This window comes from Medicago truncatula, chromosome 4 (genome assembly GCF_003473485.1).
Source record: "Medicago truncatula cultivar Jemalong A17 chromosome 4, MtrunA17r5.0-ANR, whole genome shotgun sequence".
Taxonomy (NCBI): Eukaryota; Viridiplantae; Streptophyta; class Magnoliopsida; order Fabales; family Fabaceae; genus Medicago; species Medicago truncatula.
In genome coordinates, this window is record NC_053045.1 from 64616370 (window position 1) to 64634648 (window position 18279).

The 18279-nt window shown below is 33.8% G+C and overlaps 1 protein-coding gene across 2 annotated transcripts; it reads right to left on the reverse strand.

The window, feature by feature from the left end:
* Window positions 1–1143: 1143 nt before the first annotated feature.
* On the reverse strand, window positions 1144–11924 carry LOC25494375 (dynamin-2A). Of its 2 annotated transcripts, none has more exons than XM_013603268.3 (18): window positions 11668–11924; window positions 11517–11567; window positions 10671–11410; window positions 10333–10480; window positions 9451–9552; window positions 9227–9346; window positions 8999–9082; window positions 8794–8921; window positions 6965–7049; window positions 6718–6853; window positions 5845–5915; window positions 5022–5078; window positions 4155–4302; window positions 3896–4044; window positions 3337–3450; window positions 3186–3253; window positions 2305–2480; window positions 1144–1722 (listed from the first exon to the last, which is right to left on the reverse strand). In XM_013603268.3, exons 1-18 carry the CDS (start codon window positions 11797–11799, stop codon window positions 1490–1492), a joined length of 2742 nt encoding a protein of 913 aa, XP_013458722.1. In that variant the 5' UTR covers window positions 11800–11924; the 3' UTR covers window positions 1144–1489. The 2 variants fall into 2 exon arrangements, with proteins under 2 accessions (XP_013458722.1, XP_013458721.1); XM_013603267.3 differs by having other exon boundaries at window positions 1589–1722; window positions 2281–2480.
* Window positions 11925–18279: the final 6355 nt, after the last annotated feature.

The window sequence follows — 18279 nt, forward strand, 5'->3', positions numbered from 1 at the left end:
CCTCCAAAACAACTCGTAAAATTCTCCATAACTCAATTTAGTAAAATACTTATGATTAGTAAATAACAAGAGACATTAATAATACAAGTGAACAACCATTTTGGTTTTATGAGGTCGAGTAGTTCAGCTGGTTTAAGCAAAAAAATTAAAAAAGTTGAGGAATTTAAGATCCAAGGACTAAGTTAGGACAAGAAGAAAAATAGTAACAACAAACCAACAATTAACATACTAATATTTGCTATTAAAAATATATATCTTTTTGATTTTTGAATGTGTGAGACGACGTTATGTAATTTTTATAACGAGGATCGATAGTTGATTTAAGCGAGGGAAAATCTGATTGTAGTTTTCATTCTTAAATTGAATAGGTGATGGTATAATTATAGGATACAAGGGAAGGCCCCAACCCATAATAGGATACCGAAAACAACATAAAGGGGTCAAATGTATCTTAGAGTCCTTTAAAATTGATGATTGTACCAGATCAGTCTTTTATGTTTTTTTTTTTTTTTAAAATATTAAATTTATCATTTAAGCCACACAATGTTTGCTTGCACATGTGCCTTTTTCATTTAACTCCGTTAAAGACTACTTATATGACTATTTAATGGTAATGTGAAAGGTCTAAATCTTCATTTTTTTAATGACAAATGTTAGTATGTTAATTGATATGTTAGTATTTTTTTCCTGTTAGGATTCGAAGTCTGGACCTTTAACTTCTGCAATCATTTAGCTTAACTTGGCGAGTTACTCACCCCTTCATTCCATTTTCATCTTTAAACCCAGATATCCATCTTCTTCATTCTTATCATTTTAAGAACACTACAAAAAAAAAAAAAAAAAAACACTTGTTAAGAAAAAATATAGAAATTCCTCTGCGCGCAATTGCATAGATTAATCCCTCAAGTCTTGTGGATCCAAATGGGTAGCAAACTCTCCCTAAGAGTTTTAACACTGCTGCATGCCCATAGCTGGATTCGAACCTAGGACTTTGGTTAAACTAGAAGAAACCCGTGACATCTCTTCTAAACGCTTTGTTAATTTTAAAAAAAAAAACGTGGTGCAGTCAACTTTTTAAAATCTCTTGGCAATTAAATTAGCTACAGACAATGAAAATATAAAACAAAATAGTGCTAAGTAAAGTTCCAGGAAAAACATAAAACACTCGTGCTAGATGCGCATTGATAAAATGCTGGTACATGGGATACAAAACAATTACATCTGAAAGAGGAAAAAATAGTCAGGGAGACACAATATTATCTCACCCAACAATGCCCCACCCCACATACCCAGTATGGGATTAAAATTGGACACATACTTCATATGACCTTCAGATATTTGCAATTACAATACTTTTCTACAAACCTATAACATTTCGACTAAATCACTTGAAAAAGGATGTGGAACAGTCTTGTTATAAGCAGAAAAAACTGAAAGCATCCATCTGACGAGTATGCATAATTGTGGTTAAAATCATATGTAGCCTTATCTAATATCTTGAACTAGACTGTGGAGGAGCAGGAGGCAACCGATTCGGTGTCCGACGGCTGCTAGAATTTGATCCTGAACTCAGATCGCCATTTTGAGATGGATCACTGTAACGTCTACTGTGACCACCAGAACCATACCTAGATGATGAATCACTTGGACCATTGGCAGCAGCATCAAATGCAGACCTCCAATCATCACCCGATGCGGGTCCAGAGCTTCGTGGGCTGCTTTCTGTATTAATTTGTGTCAAAATCATACGAAAAACAATACTTATAATAATAATAATAATTAACAGTATATAGATTCAATCGAGGTTTTCAAACTCTCGAGTTAACTCTTTATCTATTACAAATATATGATTTTAAGTCAAAAAAACGAGTCAACTCGCATGTAAACTTACTTTTTCATAAACTCTTGCGGGTTAAAGTACACTCTAATTGGTAAACTCTAGATTTTATTAGTAGTTTACGAGTTTACAATTCTACATTGATTTGGCCTTAAAATGTAAAATTTTGGTCTATACTATTCTATGCTAAATATTTATCTACATCGAAATATTTATGATTTATTATGGAGATTAAATGTTGAATTAATGTTATTTTAATGGAATAATATTATCTATATATGTCATATAAATGTTATTTTAATATTAGGTTAACTGTTATGAGTTTACGAGTCGAGACCTTGATAAATTATAAAACTTCAAGTTCTTCCCAAACAACTAGCATACCAGCTAAGCTTTCATGTATAACGTATAAAATGGTATGTTATAAAATTCCAAGAATGCACCTCAAGCAAATTTGTAGATAGTACCTGCTGCACTCCCTCTATCAGACCAATTGGATGTGGCAGCTGCTCTGTTGTCGTGGACACTTAGCTGCCTAGTAAGTTTTGACAGAAGGGAAGACTGTTTCTGAGCACGCTCCCTTCTACGCTTGACATTTTGATCCTCCTGGAGCAGTTCTTCAATCTTTGCTGAGCTTACAGCACTGCCAAAAACAACAGGAAAAGGCAAAAAAAATAAAAATTCAAATGTTCCATTCCTAAAGAATAATTGTAAGCAAATGAAATCGTTTAAGATAAAATGAATATCTCAGAGATTATGTATTATTATTTTTTGGAAATAAAAATAAAATTTATTAGACAGACTAAAGGGAAAGTAAAACTAGGGAAGGGATAAGGTCACAACAATTAACAAACAAGAAATTAATTTAACAGAAAAATATAGATAAAAGAAGGAACTTAGAAAGAAATTAAATTTAAGAATACCCAAAATCTACGAAGTCTGTCTACATAACATAAATGACAACTCCATTGGGATAACAATGAGCAAAAACATCATACAGAGACACCAAATTTATAATCTACATCCCAGAACATGTTGAAGGTTCACAAGAAACATCCTTAAAGATGCAAGCCTTTCGCTCCAACCGAATAAACTGAGCATCGGCATAAACTACTCACATAGCCTCCTTGTATCTAAACAATGTCTCTTACTACTCTCTTCCTGCTTAACACTATGATCAAGTATGTATATGTGGTATGATATCACACTTAGGTTGCATGAACATTAATGTTTTGACGAGTTAAAGGAGGGAATATGGGAAGGATGCCAGTACACCAAATAATATTCATCAAGAAAAAATGCAATTTGAAAATCATCTGACAATAAGGTAAGAAAAGACAGCACTAACCTGATGGAACTGTATAACTGGTTAAGCATGTCTTCTTTAGCTTTCTCGACTTGGCAAAGAACAACTGCCTGCTCGCCCAAAACTAACTGATCTCACAAACAACACCAAATCTGAACAAAAATTAGTATGGAAGACAATAAAATTAACTAACTTTTGGAACATTGGCACCAAGGCTGTTGAGAACAGCTTCAACATAACCGCGCACTTCCTGAGACATCCATCTCAGCTCTTCTTCTGGATCAGCAGGTTTTCTAGCCATAGTATCCTATAAGCATTTACAAGCATGAATAAATTGTTATGAAAATTGTTTCATGATTGTAACTTATGAAAAACTAAAAGCATTTAGGGTTTTGTACGGATGAGTTAGGCCCCAAATTTCAATAGTTATCTAAGCCAATGAAGCTTGTATAACTCTAGTTATGAATAAATTGTTATGAAAATTGTTTCATGATTGTAACTTTTGAAAAACTAAAAGCATAGGTAAAGGATTCTATTCTATGTTCCAAGGCATCATAATTCATTTCAATGTAAGTATCTTCATCATAAGGAGACAGTCAGGTGAAAAAGGTATTCAACAGATGAAGCCCAAACAGGCAACAAAACATGTGTGAATCATTGATAGGGGAAGAAAACAAAAAATTCATGTGTATAATTGGCTACTTTTAAATGAATCACACAAAAGAGAACAAATGCGTAAAATAATTACTTACAAGGGAACCATCAGAAAGACTTTGTCGCATGGGAAAACTAGGTTCACCAATTGCTTGACCCCCTTTAGCCTGTGCAACCTTTCTCAGCTTGTTGATCCACTCAGCCTTATCTACCATGCTTTCAGCCTTCAACAAAACTGTACTTTGAGCTGCAAAATGCATATTTCAAAATTGGCACACGCAAAGCATGGTTTATATCTGGTAATGGATTTGAGAGAGGTGGGGGAGGATATACACAAACTAGAATACGGGTGACTACCTTTCATAATTGTCTTATAGGGGACCTTGCTCGTTATCTTGAAAATAAGGTTAGATGCTTTCCCAGAATCCAGTCCATTGGACTTCTTATCCTTGGAACTCTTTGCAGGGGCTTCATCCTCATCAGAAATCTCATCAATATTGCATTCCTGATTAGACAATAGTTATTATTCAAAATCAACTTCCAAGTTCCAACCCTTCAAGTAAGCATTATGTCTGAACCATGATTATATGCCACCAAAAATATGAAGCATAAAACAGATATGAAACCTCACCTCACATGAGCCAATATCCATAAAAGGACCAAATCATCACACAGTACAATACAATGATTTTTTTTTTTAACTGATTACACTGGTTATTTGAATCTTTTTCTAAACTACAAATTGTAGTTAATGGCGGATAGTGAAACATACCAAAACACGATAATGAGTAGTGGTATGGCCACTACATTGAAAGCTTAGGGAAAGAAAATAAATAAATTTATACCATAGTACCCAAACGCATAAAAGCTAAAAAGTAAAATACACAAAATTAAAGACATTTTTATAACTAATAATCAAATCTCATTTCAATCCCAATATAAGCAAATACGTTTCAGGGTGAAACAACCAAAAAGTCTAAAAACATAGGAACGGCTATAAGTTAAAGGGCTATCACAGTAGCGGTCACTACAACCACTATTTGACCACTACAGCCACTACTAAAAAAGGAAATGCAACAGGGTTTTGTGTAGCACCTAGAAGCCTCCATGCTATGCAATGCCGCTATAGTAGCTGCTATTGACTACAGAGGTTCTTAATTTGCTAAAAAAACTGTAGATGCTCAAGTTCATGAGCATTCTAACATAAATTCAAGAAATTCATACCTCTAATGTAATTGTTCCTCGAAAATGTCTCTCTTCTTGTTTTTTGGTATATCCAAGCTGGCAAAAGAACACCGTTAAACCATCAAATTTCAGAAAGCATTAACCATCGGCCACCCATCAAATCAGTCCATGTGATATAGGGTATCTAGAAAGAGTTATCAATGCCTGTGTTTATGGTGAGGGCAATTATACACAAGATCAAGGTACATTGCAAGATGATATTTACTCTAAAAATAAAAGGTAAAGGCACCTTGCCTTAATACATGCAACAAATTTATTAAAATATTAGCACAACAGACTGATGGGACAATATATTCAAGATTCCTGTCATTGTAGATTTTGTGCAACTTAAAACAGGTTAAAGGATTTTGCACAACTTAAAACAGGTTAAAGACCCTATAAGATATATTAAATTAATCACAAGCTTTCATCTAAAAGCTTAAGCTTTAATAACATGGGAGTAAAGTCTCTATGAACAATTCGTTAAGAGCGTAATGCTTGTCACCCTGATTCTCCTTAATTAAAAAGTTGAATTTCAACACAAGATCAAGAGTGAATTCATTTATTGTGTCCATGCTTCAAGTTCAAACACAAAAGCTGTTGCATGAAGGGGCATATTGATTGTAATTATATTTATCAGTTATTCTTTTTGTTTATTAATCTTGAGAAGCTTCCTTTTATAGTTTAATCGTTTCCTAATATCCCTTTTACTGAAAGATAATTTGTTGCATATAAATATTTAGTCTAATTGTCTAAACAATATACAAGAATCCAATATCAATCTCAACTGCAATAGAAAATCTAATATGAAAAATTTACCAACCTTGCCACTCTTTTCGTTTAGAACAAACCATCGTTTAGTCCAACCTTTGTCGCTTTTTTTAAACAGATATCCTGCATTTAATTTTAAAGGTTACAGAAATTCAATTAAAATACTGTACTTGAGAACTAAAACAATATGACTCCTTACAAAAGCTAGGTGGAGATGGTCACATGGATCAAACAATGCCTCTTGTATTGGAATTCTTCAACTGGAAGAATTTACACACAAGAGAGAGAGAGAGAGAGAGAGAGAGAGAGAGAGAGAGAGAGAGAGAGCAATTTTGGGTATCTGAAAACACAATTGTATCGATTGATTTTGCTCGTGTAAAAAACCTAGTAATTTATACATTGAATGAGTTCAACAATTTAAAACTACTTCTAACCAAACTTAACTACTGCCTTAACAGAAAGTCCATTAAGTTTTCCATTTTACATGATTGAGATACTAGATAGTAAACACTAATAGACTGTATTCTGTCAGGAATTAATTGGAAAATATAGCAAGGGAATCCTATTTTTGTCTTTTCTTTGTTTAGAAACAGAAAAGAAACTTCTGAAATTTTTATCTGTATGTATGCATCATCATCATTCATCAAATTAGTGACTAAACTATCGGCCATCACTGAGATGTGCCAAACAATATTTGGAAATATTCCACGATTGCAAGTGATATTTGATAAGCATGACTCGAGCAAATGAATGTAACTGTTTTTAAAAATGTGAATACTGAAGCTCCAGATCTTGATAGGAAAATTGATATCAGTAAAATATGAAAAGGAATCCACATACTTAATAATGGGACGCAACACACTGAATGGAGATGCCACAATGAAATTAGACCTAGAATACAAATTTTAGGATGAATGTCAAAAACCTGCTGTAATCTCTCCATCGGGCCCCGCAACCTTCAAGCTAGATACCTCTTGTGTATCCTTGTCTTGTTGACCAGATTTCTCTTTCATTGATTTTAAGTTTCCTCCACTGTGTTGACCCATTTGAGGACTAGTAGCCTAGAAAAGGAAACAGAACAAGCATCCCGTACATAAAAATCCAAAATCTAAACTCGTGTGGTATGTTTTACAAATTCAAGCCAGCGGTTTTTAAAGTAAATGATCCCACACCCTATTTAGAATCGACTGTTCTGCATCAAGTGCCTTTTTGGATGACCGGTTCTTTAGCTCATCTTCTCGGCGTTGCCTTTCCATTCTAATGAAATTAGTTAACAGTGTTAAAGCATAATAAATTAGAATATATAAAGCCGCAGTCGAATAGTTAGAGATGTTAATGAATATATGTACATACTAAAATATGTGATCATGGCATCAACATAGATACAGAACTCAAACCTCATTTAATCATAACTGTCCATTAGCCCAACAAAAAGTAGATTTAAGAATTTTTCAATCTATGCCCTAACTATTTAAGTGGAAGGACAAACTAATAATTTTCCTAAATATTTAAAAAGTCAACAGAAAAACCATTCACAAATAATTTATTTTCAGATAGGTTGAAAATAGGGTAACCAGTCCAAGAGCTATCAGCTTTTCTTTAAATGTTTGACCTTGTAACATCAAGGGACGGAGTTCAAATCCCCACAGGGACATTGTAATATGGTCATTAAATAATAATTCCATTCTTCCCCAATTTTATTTTAACAAAAAATGAGCAATAAAAGAACCATGACAAATACGGGTTAAGATCCTCTCCATTTATAGAAATAAATGGAAGATGCAATTTGGAGAGAGATAGACACAAAAAATAGGTGGTGGGTCCTATCATTAAGTGGGTCCCACCATCATTCATTATTTTTTACTTTTTATGTGTCTTTATCTCTCTAAATATAGAAAATGGAGAGGGAAATAAATGGAGAGGATCTTGACTTAACAAATACAGGATATTGAATTTATACTGAAACCAATTTGTTCAAGATTTTGATAATAGTAAAAGCTTTTACGCCGTTAACTTTTCTATGTATTAACTACTTCCCATCACTTTATAACAACCGACCAACATGGTTTGGTTTCTAAAGAAAGTAATGGAACAATACTTTCATGTCTTGTTAGTTATTACTAGAGTCCAAGACTGTTTATATAGGAAAAGAAATAACAATAGTAACAATTACTAATAATGTCGGAATCAAAAATAAAAATAAAGAGAATAAAATAAAAGCATAGAGAATCAAATATGATTTCCCCTGATTCTTCTACAGTTTCCTAATAGCAGAGAATGTGATGAATACCAAAGTGCTCATTCAAGACAGCATTATTTTGTACAAAAAACCAACGTCAAATTGATAACAACTCAAATAAAAGAAATGGAAAGTTGATAGTGAAAAGAAAGGCCAGTTTTATTGAACGAATGATTAAGAATAGGAGAGCTCCAAAGGTTTCCCCTTCACAAAGAATTTCTCCTTTTATGCACCGCAATCAAATTCAGAAAATGAATCTATTTACTATTTTTCCCTATTTATATAACTAAGCCTCCTCATCTAACTAATTGTTTGCCCTAACTAATTCAAACACTCCACTTTATCATTTATCCTAATCCTAACAATGCACATTATTGTGTTCATGAAGAAAAAACTATTCATCCCACTACTAAAGAGAAAAAGCTAGCTGAAAACTTTGGCGACAGTTAATAATAAAGGCATATACTCAAGATTTCAATCAGGTAAAATCACATAATGAAGCTGCTACAGAAATTCAATATTTAAGAATCACATACATTTACTTATTCATTATCATTAAAATATATGTAATCGTATAATCATAACTCATAAAGTCCCTGCTGGTTCTCAAAAAGTCATATACCAATATCAAATCAATTCAATGGTAGAGATTCTAATGAGTTTCAACTTCAACCTCAGTTTCATGTATGACTCCCATAAATGACATTAAGATTCTAAAATTCATAAAATTAAGATGCAACAAGAGTCGCATGTTAAGCATACCGCCTCTGCACTAGACGAATAAAATGTTGTGGCGGAACAAAGGCACGCTCCATATCAACAAGTGCAACAACCATTTTCTTGGATTCATTTTTAAAAGACTCCAGGGCAGAACTTGCAATTGCCACAATCTGAAAATGTAACAAATTAGCTAAGTAACTCCTAAAAACAGGCCAAGTTAAATATAAATTACGTCAAACATAGTTACCTCTCTCTTGAATGGAGGATATCTTCCAAGACCGGGAGTAGCATTTGCAGCAGCAGAAACTAGATCCACAAGCACGCGATGTACCTAATTTGGTAGTTGTCAAAACAATTTGTTATAAAGAAATACCACTTCATATCAGTATCCAAAATATACTTTGTGCTATTCATTTGTGGGTTAGAAACCTTAGTATCTCTTGAAACAAAACAAACAGCACATTTAGAATCATACCTCATCGACACACAGGCGTGATGGCTCCTTTGCCAGTTCAAGAACGCCTTTTATTAAGGACCTCAGACCTTTCTCTGGAGAGATAAGATAAGGTTGATATCCATCTGCTTCTAGGACAATCTGACATAAGCCAAAACAGAAATATAAGAAACAAGCATCTCAAGAGAATGTAATGAATTAAATTCCACCTAAACAAGATGACAACTTCAATGAAAAATAGTTACCCTCTTGACATTGTTTATATCAAAGTGTCTGTCAATAGGAAGTTGCTTGATCCTATTGGGAAAATTTCCTTCAAAACTGGCTACCACTTTCCAACCATTACCCTGCGCAAGGAAATGAATAAACAAATTAAATCTATAACAAATAGTATTCATGTGTTATACAATGGTCTAACCCCCATCCTAACATCTGAGTATCCGACTTCTTTAATTGAAATAAATGGGGAAAAAGATCTTAAGAAGCAGGCGACCAGCCCAGTATTTAAAGATTTCAAGCATTTGAATAATTTTCAGAGCCAGTTTGACAAGTTTCTGAGTTCTGACACATTTATGTTGTTCCATTGTGGTTAATTTATGGAATTCAACATTCAGCATTCTCAGTGAATTTAAAGAGGCTTAAAAATTGTGAAGCAATATGAAACCTATGCTACAGTTTGGTGTATGAGATTAGAGCAGAGCTCTTTTATTTTTAAGGACTCTTTGGAACACCACTTGATTAGTGATAAGATTGAGTGTTTGTTCTGTTGAATTATTTTGCTTTGGAGGATTCTGCATCCTTCTTTAACTTTGCAATCCTTTGTTTAGTCTAAATAAATTTCTTTTAATGAAGAACGCCTAAATAAACTTCCTTTTTTTTGAACAGTTTGAACAACTAATAACTGATTTGTGCTACACCTTTTTTTTGCATTAAGAGTTGTCATTACTCATGTTGTAATATTTTTATGATGTTAGTTAGTGCTTAATTATCTCTTGCTCCTTGAGGATATTCCTCATCAAATTTTAATGATAAGAAATTATGTTTGAAAAGTCTAGCTTATCTATAACTAAATAAAATAGACCGTCTCACGACATAGATAGTTGCTGGACCATGCAAAAATAACTGACCTCGCCTCCAGTGAGATGTTGAAGAAACTTTTCCTCAAATTCACGGCATAACTCCAAGCCTAGAGCTCTTGTACCTTCAGAAGTACTGACCATTTGTCCACCGAGCTTCACTAACTCTTCTTGAACAATTTGAGATTTACCCTGAAGGCTGCAGCATTTTAAATGAAGGATTATGATGGGTTGTAAGAACATTTAAACCTCCACAAACACAAAAACAATATGTGTGAACATTAAAGACAAAGAACATATAGATGATTTAAAAAAAATGAATGCACATTGATGTTGGCAAGATCATGAGTGGAACTCTCAACAATAATAAGGTAGTCGAAAACAAATACCCGGTGAGGAGTGTTGGAAGTCGTAGCTTCATACGATTGCGGATCTGTGCAGCAAGAGAGTCAACCAAAGCAATTCTACCAAGCTTGGTTTGAGGGGCTCCAGTGAGTATTGATTTCAAAGTTTCGGTTTCGGCTCGCCAAGCAGTTTCTAAGGAGGTGTCAGGTGCAGCACTATGGGAGTGTGCAGAAGCTATAGAAACAGACTGGCCGATCAAAGCAACCCAGGGAATATCAGAGGTTTTTGGTGGTCCCTGGTTCAATAGGAGTGCCTGGACAGCTGCAAGGGATTTTGGTTCTGTGGCAGCCTGATCGATTTTAGTGATAACACCAACTGTTCTGGTGGATTCTGAATCATATTCCTTTGCAACTCTAAGGGCTCGTGATGATGAAATTTCTGGTGCCTGAGCGGCAGGAACAACTACGAGCAAAATAGCGTCATTGTGCTCAAGATATTCAGAGATGATTTTGTCATTGACAATACGCTGGTCCAGTCCAGGCAAATCAATCAAGTTGAAGGGAGGTGCAGTAGAAGTACGAAGTTTGAGATAGATAGGGTCAGGTCTCTTAGTGCCGGAAGAAACTTTGCTGAGTCTATCCTGAAGAGAATGAAGAAGTGAAGAAGCAGAAACTTGTTGGGATTTATTATTGATATGAAGGAAGATAGAATTTGAGGTTAAAGATGTGTCTCTGTTCAATTCAATGTTAATGGGAGCCCTTGTGGCACCATTTTGACCTGTGGGCTGCAGCAGTAGTAGCAGTTAAGTGAATCAAATAATAATAATAATAATAATAATAATAATAGAAGATTTGATTTGATTGAGAGTTAAAGAAAGTAATAATAAGAACCAAAATAGGATGTCCAATGAGGGTATTCAAGACAGCAGATTTTCCAGCACCCTGAAGGATCACATTACAATTACAATTACAATTACAATTACAATATATGAATGGAAAAAGAAGAAGAAGAAGAAGAAGATGAATAAGAAAATGAACATACGACATTGCCGAGACCAACGACGTTGAGGAAAGTGGAAGTGCGTTTGGATTCATCAATGTCTTCGTCGGCGAGGAGGGCAGAAACTTGCCGCATTGATTCAGACAGTTCTACCAATTCCGATATTTCTTCCATTTCGATCTAAATTCTGATTCTGTTTCTGATTCTAAATCAACCAAATTAATTCACCACCTCTCGCCATTGCTATTTTAACTTTTCCTTTCAATTACCATTATCAGGTTAATTGCTTTCTCTACTCTCAAACTAATCACTCTATTAATTAACATTTAAAACTAATCCTTCTCTTTATATAAAAAATAAAATAAAAAATCAATTAGATAGATCCTTGGTCGCGTGACAAATTAAAAAAATAAACATTGTATAAAATAGTTTAAAATACTAATAAAGTGAAGGATGAATTTAAGAATGACTTATAATACATAGAACAATTTGATGATTTATTCGATATTACTTGTATATTAAGTTTTTTTTTAAGGGTCTAGTATATTAAGAAAAATATTATTTGAACAACTATTTTTTAACTCAACTTGTGAGACAACAAAAATTATAAAGAAAGATAGGTTAAATATTAATGTTGATATTTTGAATTTGATCGCAAACTTTCAAAATTTTATCGTATCGACTTTCTCATATTACTACATAAAAAATATCTTTCGCATGTATAAGCATGGAAAATCCGCAACAAGTGTAGTCCAAATATTTGATGATATTTTACTTAAATAGTTCCATTTCATTATTAAAAAAATTGTTACATTTAACATAATTTAATCATTAATGTCATACATTAAATATTTAAAATATGCATCTAAAATAATTTATATTTAAAATATAAATTATGTTGCGGCCATCCACCGCCCTTGTGCATCATGATAGCACCGCTAACGGTTGTTACTTGTTAGTAGCTAACACATCACAATCATCCACATGCGTGACTTCAAAATTTGTTACGATTAAAATCAAATGTATTTAATATTCTAATGATTATGATTGATTAACAATGTAAAAACTCTTTAGTTTTTACACAAACAATATATATATATATATATAGAGGATGTATCTAATGAGAATGACTTAATTATATGAGAATGGTGAGAACACTTATCAACCTTTAGATTTTAAACGAAGGGCTGAGATCAAAACGTGGACATGTGCCAATCATATGCTAAATCTCACTCAATTATTTATGTCCTTTCATTCTCGTTAACGCTTCTTCTTCCTTCTTCTTCTAAAGCTGCTGTTTCTTCATCTCTTCACCATCAATGATATTTTCCGGCGACCCAATCTTCCCCGGCGCCAAGTCCGCCGTCGCTACATTCCACCACACATGTGTGGTCGGAAACCCCATAAAACAAATCATTCCAAATCCAATTTCAAGATGTCTGTGTTTTTTAATCTTTGTTCTTCACGATCTCTCTCTTGATTGATTTCAACCCATTTAAGGATCTAGTTTCACCTAATAGTGTAATTCATCAGATCTGTATTTTAATTTGGTAAAAAAAATTGCTTATGACAAGGAATCAATTCCTCACCGATAGAAAGTTAGAAACTCTGCTATATGATAAGGAAAAGTACTGTTTATGGTTTATTGTCAATTGAAAAAGATTAAGAAAGAGAGAATTATTTCAGGTTTACGGTCAATTAAAAAAAAACCATTTGGATCTTGCTATCCATGTAAATTGTGTGAAGAGTTATATCAACATGAATGGTTGTGGGTGGAGAGATAATAGCGTTGCTGGGGAAATGAACAAAGGAATGAATTGATGAGAAATGATAGAATAGGTGAGACACATGTAAGTTTTTGTAATCTGGACCATTTATTTTTAATCTAAAGGTTGATAAGTGTTCTCACCATTCTCATATAATTAAGTCATTCTCATTAGAAACATCCTCTATATATATATATATATATATATATATATATATAATTAAGACTATTTATTAAATTATGCTAACTTATGGTTTTAAGATTCTATTATTTTTTATAGGCTTGACCTACTTAATGAAAACTATAAATTCAAATGTTAGATTGATTTTATTCATCTTCTACAAAAAATTTATGGAAGATGTAAATATGCTAAGTTCGACGCTTACACCTTCATTGATTCTTTATACTTTGTTCGTTTTAAAACGAGTGTTGTTTTAGGAAAAAAAAATGTTTTAAAATGAATGTCACTTTCAGCTTTCAATGCAATAGTAACTTTTTCTTTTTAATTATATCCTTCAATTATAATATTATATACACTACTTCCAAAATATTATTTTTTCTTTTAATGAAAAACAAACTTATAGCTGATTAGAATAATTTAGTAAAATAATATATCTCTTTCTTTTAATTAATGTATTTCTTAACGTATGTAAAAAATTTAAATGACATTCATTTTGAAATGAAGGGATTACTTTGTTTTTTTTTTTAACAAACGGAGGGAGGGAGTACTAAAGTGAACCAAATCAATCCAATGTTGAATTTGAGGAGGTCATACTTCATGTAGTCAATCTACTCTACTCTCATAGTCTCATGTATGAAATATTTACGTGTGAGCCATGTTATCGACCATGAAAATAACGAGTGGAATAATGTAGCTATAGATGCTCTTTTGGTCCACAGGAGGCTTCTTTGATTAAGAGGATGTATTTATTTCGTCATCATTGATGAAGATAAGCCAGTGTAGAATAAAAACATAGATGAAGTGTATAAGGTTAGGTTAGCAAGGAGGAGCTAATAGATTATGTGGAGTACCAAAATGAAGGAGACTGGACATATACGTGGAAATTAAAACTCCCAAAAAAAAAGTGAAGTTGTTGCTTTTGAGGATTGCAAGAGGATGCCTTTCCGTTGGGATTAATAATAATATCTAAAAAAAGAGATAGAAGACCCATTTATGTTTGTACCAAAAAAATAAAACCATTTATGCGTATCAATTTAGTCATGACAAAAATAAAATTCATAGTAGTTTCTAACATTTTTATGTCGAGAACAAATTGATTCAATATAACATAGGGATTAATTTGTTCTCAATATAAAAATCTCAAAGGCTACTATAGGTTTTATTTTTGTTAAAGATTAAATTATCCTACACGAAAATTGCAAAGGATTAAATTGAATTTCACTCTAAAAAATACATTATTGTTGTCAAAGATTAAATTGGCATGTCTATGTATGTATCCTTGTTATGAACTAGTTCAAGAAGATGGACATCTTTTCTTCACATGTAGACACGCTAAACTCGTATGTGCGAAGCCCATGTGGGAGACGGTAGAGAAGAAAACTTGGGCAATTGTAAAGCCCATGTATCCTTGTTGTTTGATAAAGAGTTGCGTGGAGCGGTTGAAGACATTGTGGTTGATGGAGGTCCTTTTTTTGGGATCTTCAATAAAGGTTGGTTTCTTTACCTATTAGGTTTGGAAGGTTGGGTTTGTACTCAGCAGCAGAGGCTTCTTTGTACGTTTTTGTGGCTTCTAGGGCGCAATCTTGGGTGCTACAAGATCATATTTTGAGAGACAGTGGGATATGTGGTATGCACTTAGATTTTAATAATGCTTTGGATGTCTTCGTGGTACGATTCTAGATTTTGACATTGGCAGTTTTACTAGCAAGGACATTGTCCCTCCTAAAGCACAACATATTTTGGCGAGTGCTTTTTTTTAGTAAAAGTGTTCAAGATATGGAAGTTAAGTTCACATGACCACTAGACAGAAGGAAGTTTTAGGATGTTTGCAAACAGCACATGCTCAAGATTTTTTTCTAGCTATCATAATTGATTGGTTAGGTCATCATATATCACCAATGGAGTATCGTACCATCCTTAGATATAACCTTATGATTCCACTATTTTCTATTGATGAGGTGTGCCCTGTTTTTCGTAAGGTGTGCCTGGATATTTTGGGGAGCATGTCGTTCACTGTAAGGAGCTTCCTGGTTTTAAGTATAGGTGTGACTTTGTTAGGGATGTACTTTTTGATATATTCAGGCGTGCAGGAGTATCAGTGAATAAGGAGGTGAAATTCCTGGCTGATCCACTAGATAGAAGATCGACACTTAAGCATGCGAATGTTATGGTGTACGGATGAGTAGGTGGAAAACATGCATGTGTGGACTTGACTGAGGTTTCACCATTTGTTGGATTAGGGGTCGAGACTTTTACGGTTGTATAGACCACCCTAAAAGTTGCGTCAAACAAAGTGGCAAACATGATAAAGCGTGTTCTGACAATCAACATGTTTTTATACCATTTGTTTTAGACACTTTTGGTTTCCTAGCACCAGAGGTTGTTGACCTTCTACATAGAGTTCAAAGGATCATGCATGACAATGTCATGTCTCCTAAGTCCATAAATGTTGTGTTTACGAGAATTGGTTTTGCCAATAATAAAAATAAACTAGTGGCGCAGCTTATTGCCTGTCTTCCTTCTATTCGTGTGTAAGTAATTCTTGATATATAAAAAAATTAAGTAACTTTGACTTTTAAAAATATATTAATCGAGCTTTGGAAAAAAAATTGTGAATTATAGAAAACCATTTTTAAATTTGTTAGTAACATTTCTTGAAAAGCCACTTAATATATATTGTTATGCACAAGGCTGTATTTAAGGCAGGACGACTATCCTAGGTTCCAAAATAAAAGTACGAAATTTGGACCCAAAAAAGAAATAAATAGGAGTTCATTAGGCCCAAAAATTACTTAAATTTTAAAGGGATGTGTGGTTGTTAGTAATAGGCTTTGTTCTTTGTTGACCCATTTATAATTTAGACTATTACTTTTTCCACCCTATGCCTTTCCTCGCGCGCCCTATTTGTTTTTTTCAATTTTACCCTGGTCCGGATTTCATTTTTCGGATGGTATTGTTAGAATTTTGCAGATGTTTTCGGATTTGAAAATCCGAAATAATGTTTTACCAGAACTTTTGCAATTTTAATCTTCAAAATTCGTAAAATAAAATGCAAATAAAATAAAAAATCAGAAATAAAAAAACACAAACAGAAAAACAACTAATTTTATTAATATATGAACAATACATTACAATAATTTTCAAGCTTTTTAAGCTTATGATACAAGATCCTAAATCTATTTCTAATGTCCTATGAGCCTAATTCTAATCTCCTAAGAGCCTAACCACTGGTATGTGATGGGACATACCAATAGTTTGCATATTGGAGGAAAATCGGAGGAGGTGGGCGGGAAGAAGAGAACAATGCCCCTGAGGAAGGTGGGGGGTGCTCAAACTTACACTCAGGCAGACCAAGCTAAGAACCACACTGACTCACATGTCCCTCAGATGAACCGCACTTCGTTGCAGCGCGGTTCCATCCTCATTGCCCGTTCATACAAACCCTGAAAGTTTTCAACGAGGCCCTTATCTATGAAAGGCCAACGATGGAAAACCATGGTTGTAGAAGGACGAAGAGGAGGAGAGGGTGGGAGAGGATGGTGGGGTTTGGAAGGCTATTTATAGGGAGGGTGGGTCAAAAACGGTTGGGAGGCAATAAATGCAGTCAAAAAATGCGTTTTACCATGTTTTTTTTACTTGACCACTGACATAAACGTGTGGTGCAGACCACCTGCCATGACTGATGCATTCCGGAATATATAATTCGGAAAGCACATCTGTTTTCCGGAATATATTTTTCAGATTAATGCGATAATGGTGGTGAACGAGGGAAAGTTGACACTTCCTATAAGGCTAAGGACGTTTTGGAATGTAAAATCCGGAAAGACTCGGAGCCATTAATGTGGGTTTGGACGGTTACAACAACCACTAACACATTTTCATTGACTGTATTAATGACCGTGGACTTGTTTTAGGCTATAAATAGGCTTCCATCTTCAACAAATACCTTCACTTCACCTATTTTCTTACATTTTCTTCAAATGTTTTTTAGTTTTTTAGGGGGTCGATGGTGTCATGCTCATTGTTGACCGTTCATAGGAACCATGCAATTGCAATGCATTGCAGTTTGTGTGGGGTTCATATAACGGTCAACAGAGACCCTTGACATCAAAGAAAGACACAGAAAATTACATAACATCTGGTCCGGATTTCTGTTTCCGAAAATCACTAACAATCTGATTCGGATTATACAATCCGGACAAAGGGTATTTTGGTCAAAATCACAGGGCGCACGAGAAGGCTGTAGGGTGGGAAAAATAATAGTCTATAATTTATGTGATGTTATAAGGGAGTTCAAATCCCTAGCCTTCTACCATCCCAAACCTTTCCGTCAAAATCAAAAGAAATCATCTCACACCCCTTATTTGGAAAAATTGTAGGCAAAACAATTGAAGGTTATTGGATCCATTTGATTGACCTCTCCTATAAGAAAAAAGCTTTTGTCGTGTTAAATTGATTGATGATAATTTATCTTTTACACATTAAATATTTGTTATCCCTTATTAGAGTGGCTCTTCTCCGGCTATTTACAAAATCAACGCTTGTACAATCCCACCACAACATGTTGTAGGGTTAGAAAAAGGAGAAAGAAACCATCACACTTGGTTAAAAAAATAATAATAATCCTAACTTGCAACAACAAGTAGTAGCATGACAAAGAAAAAGGAGGAAGAGAACAATACAAAGTTGTAAAATATTTTTCAGTAAT

Excerpts from the sequence above, each read along its gene's own strand:
- LOC25494375 (XM_013603268.3), bottom strand. The coding sequence starts at position 11,799 with ATGGAAGAAATATCGGAATTGGTAGAACTGTCTGAATCAATGCGGCAA. Across the intron at positions 9,553-10,332 it reads AACATCTCACTGGAGGCGAG|GGTAATGGTTGGAAAGTGGT; the intron begins GTCAGTTATTTT and ends TTCCTTGCGCAG. Across the intron at positions 9,347-9,450 it reads ATATAAACAATGTCAAGAGG|ATTGTCCTAGAAGCAGATGG; the intron begins GTAACTATTTTT and ends GGCTTATGTCAG.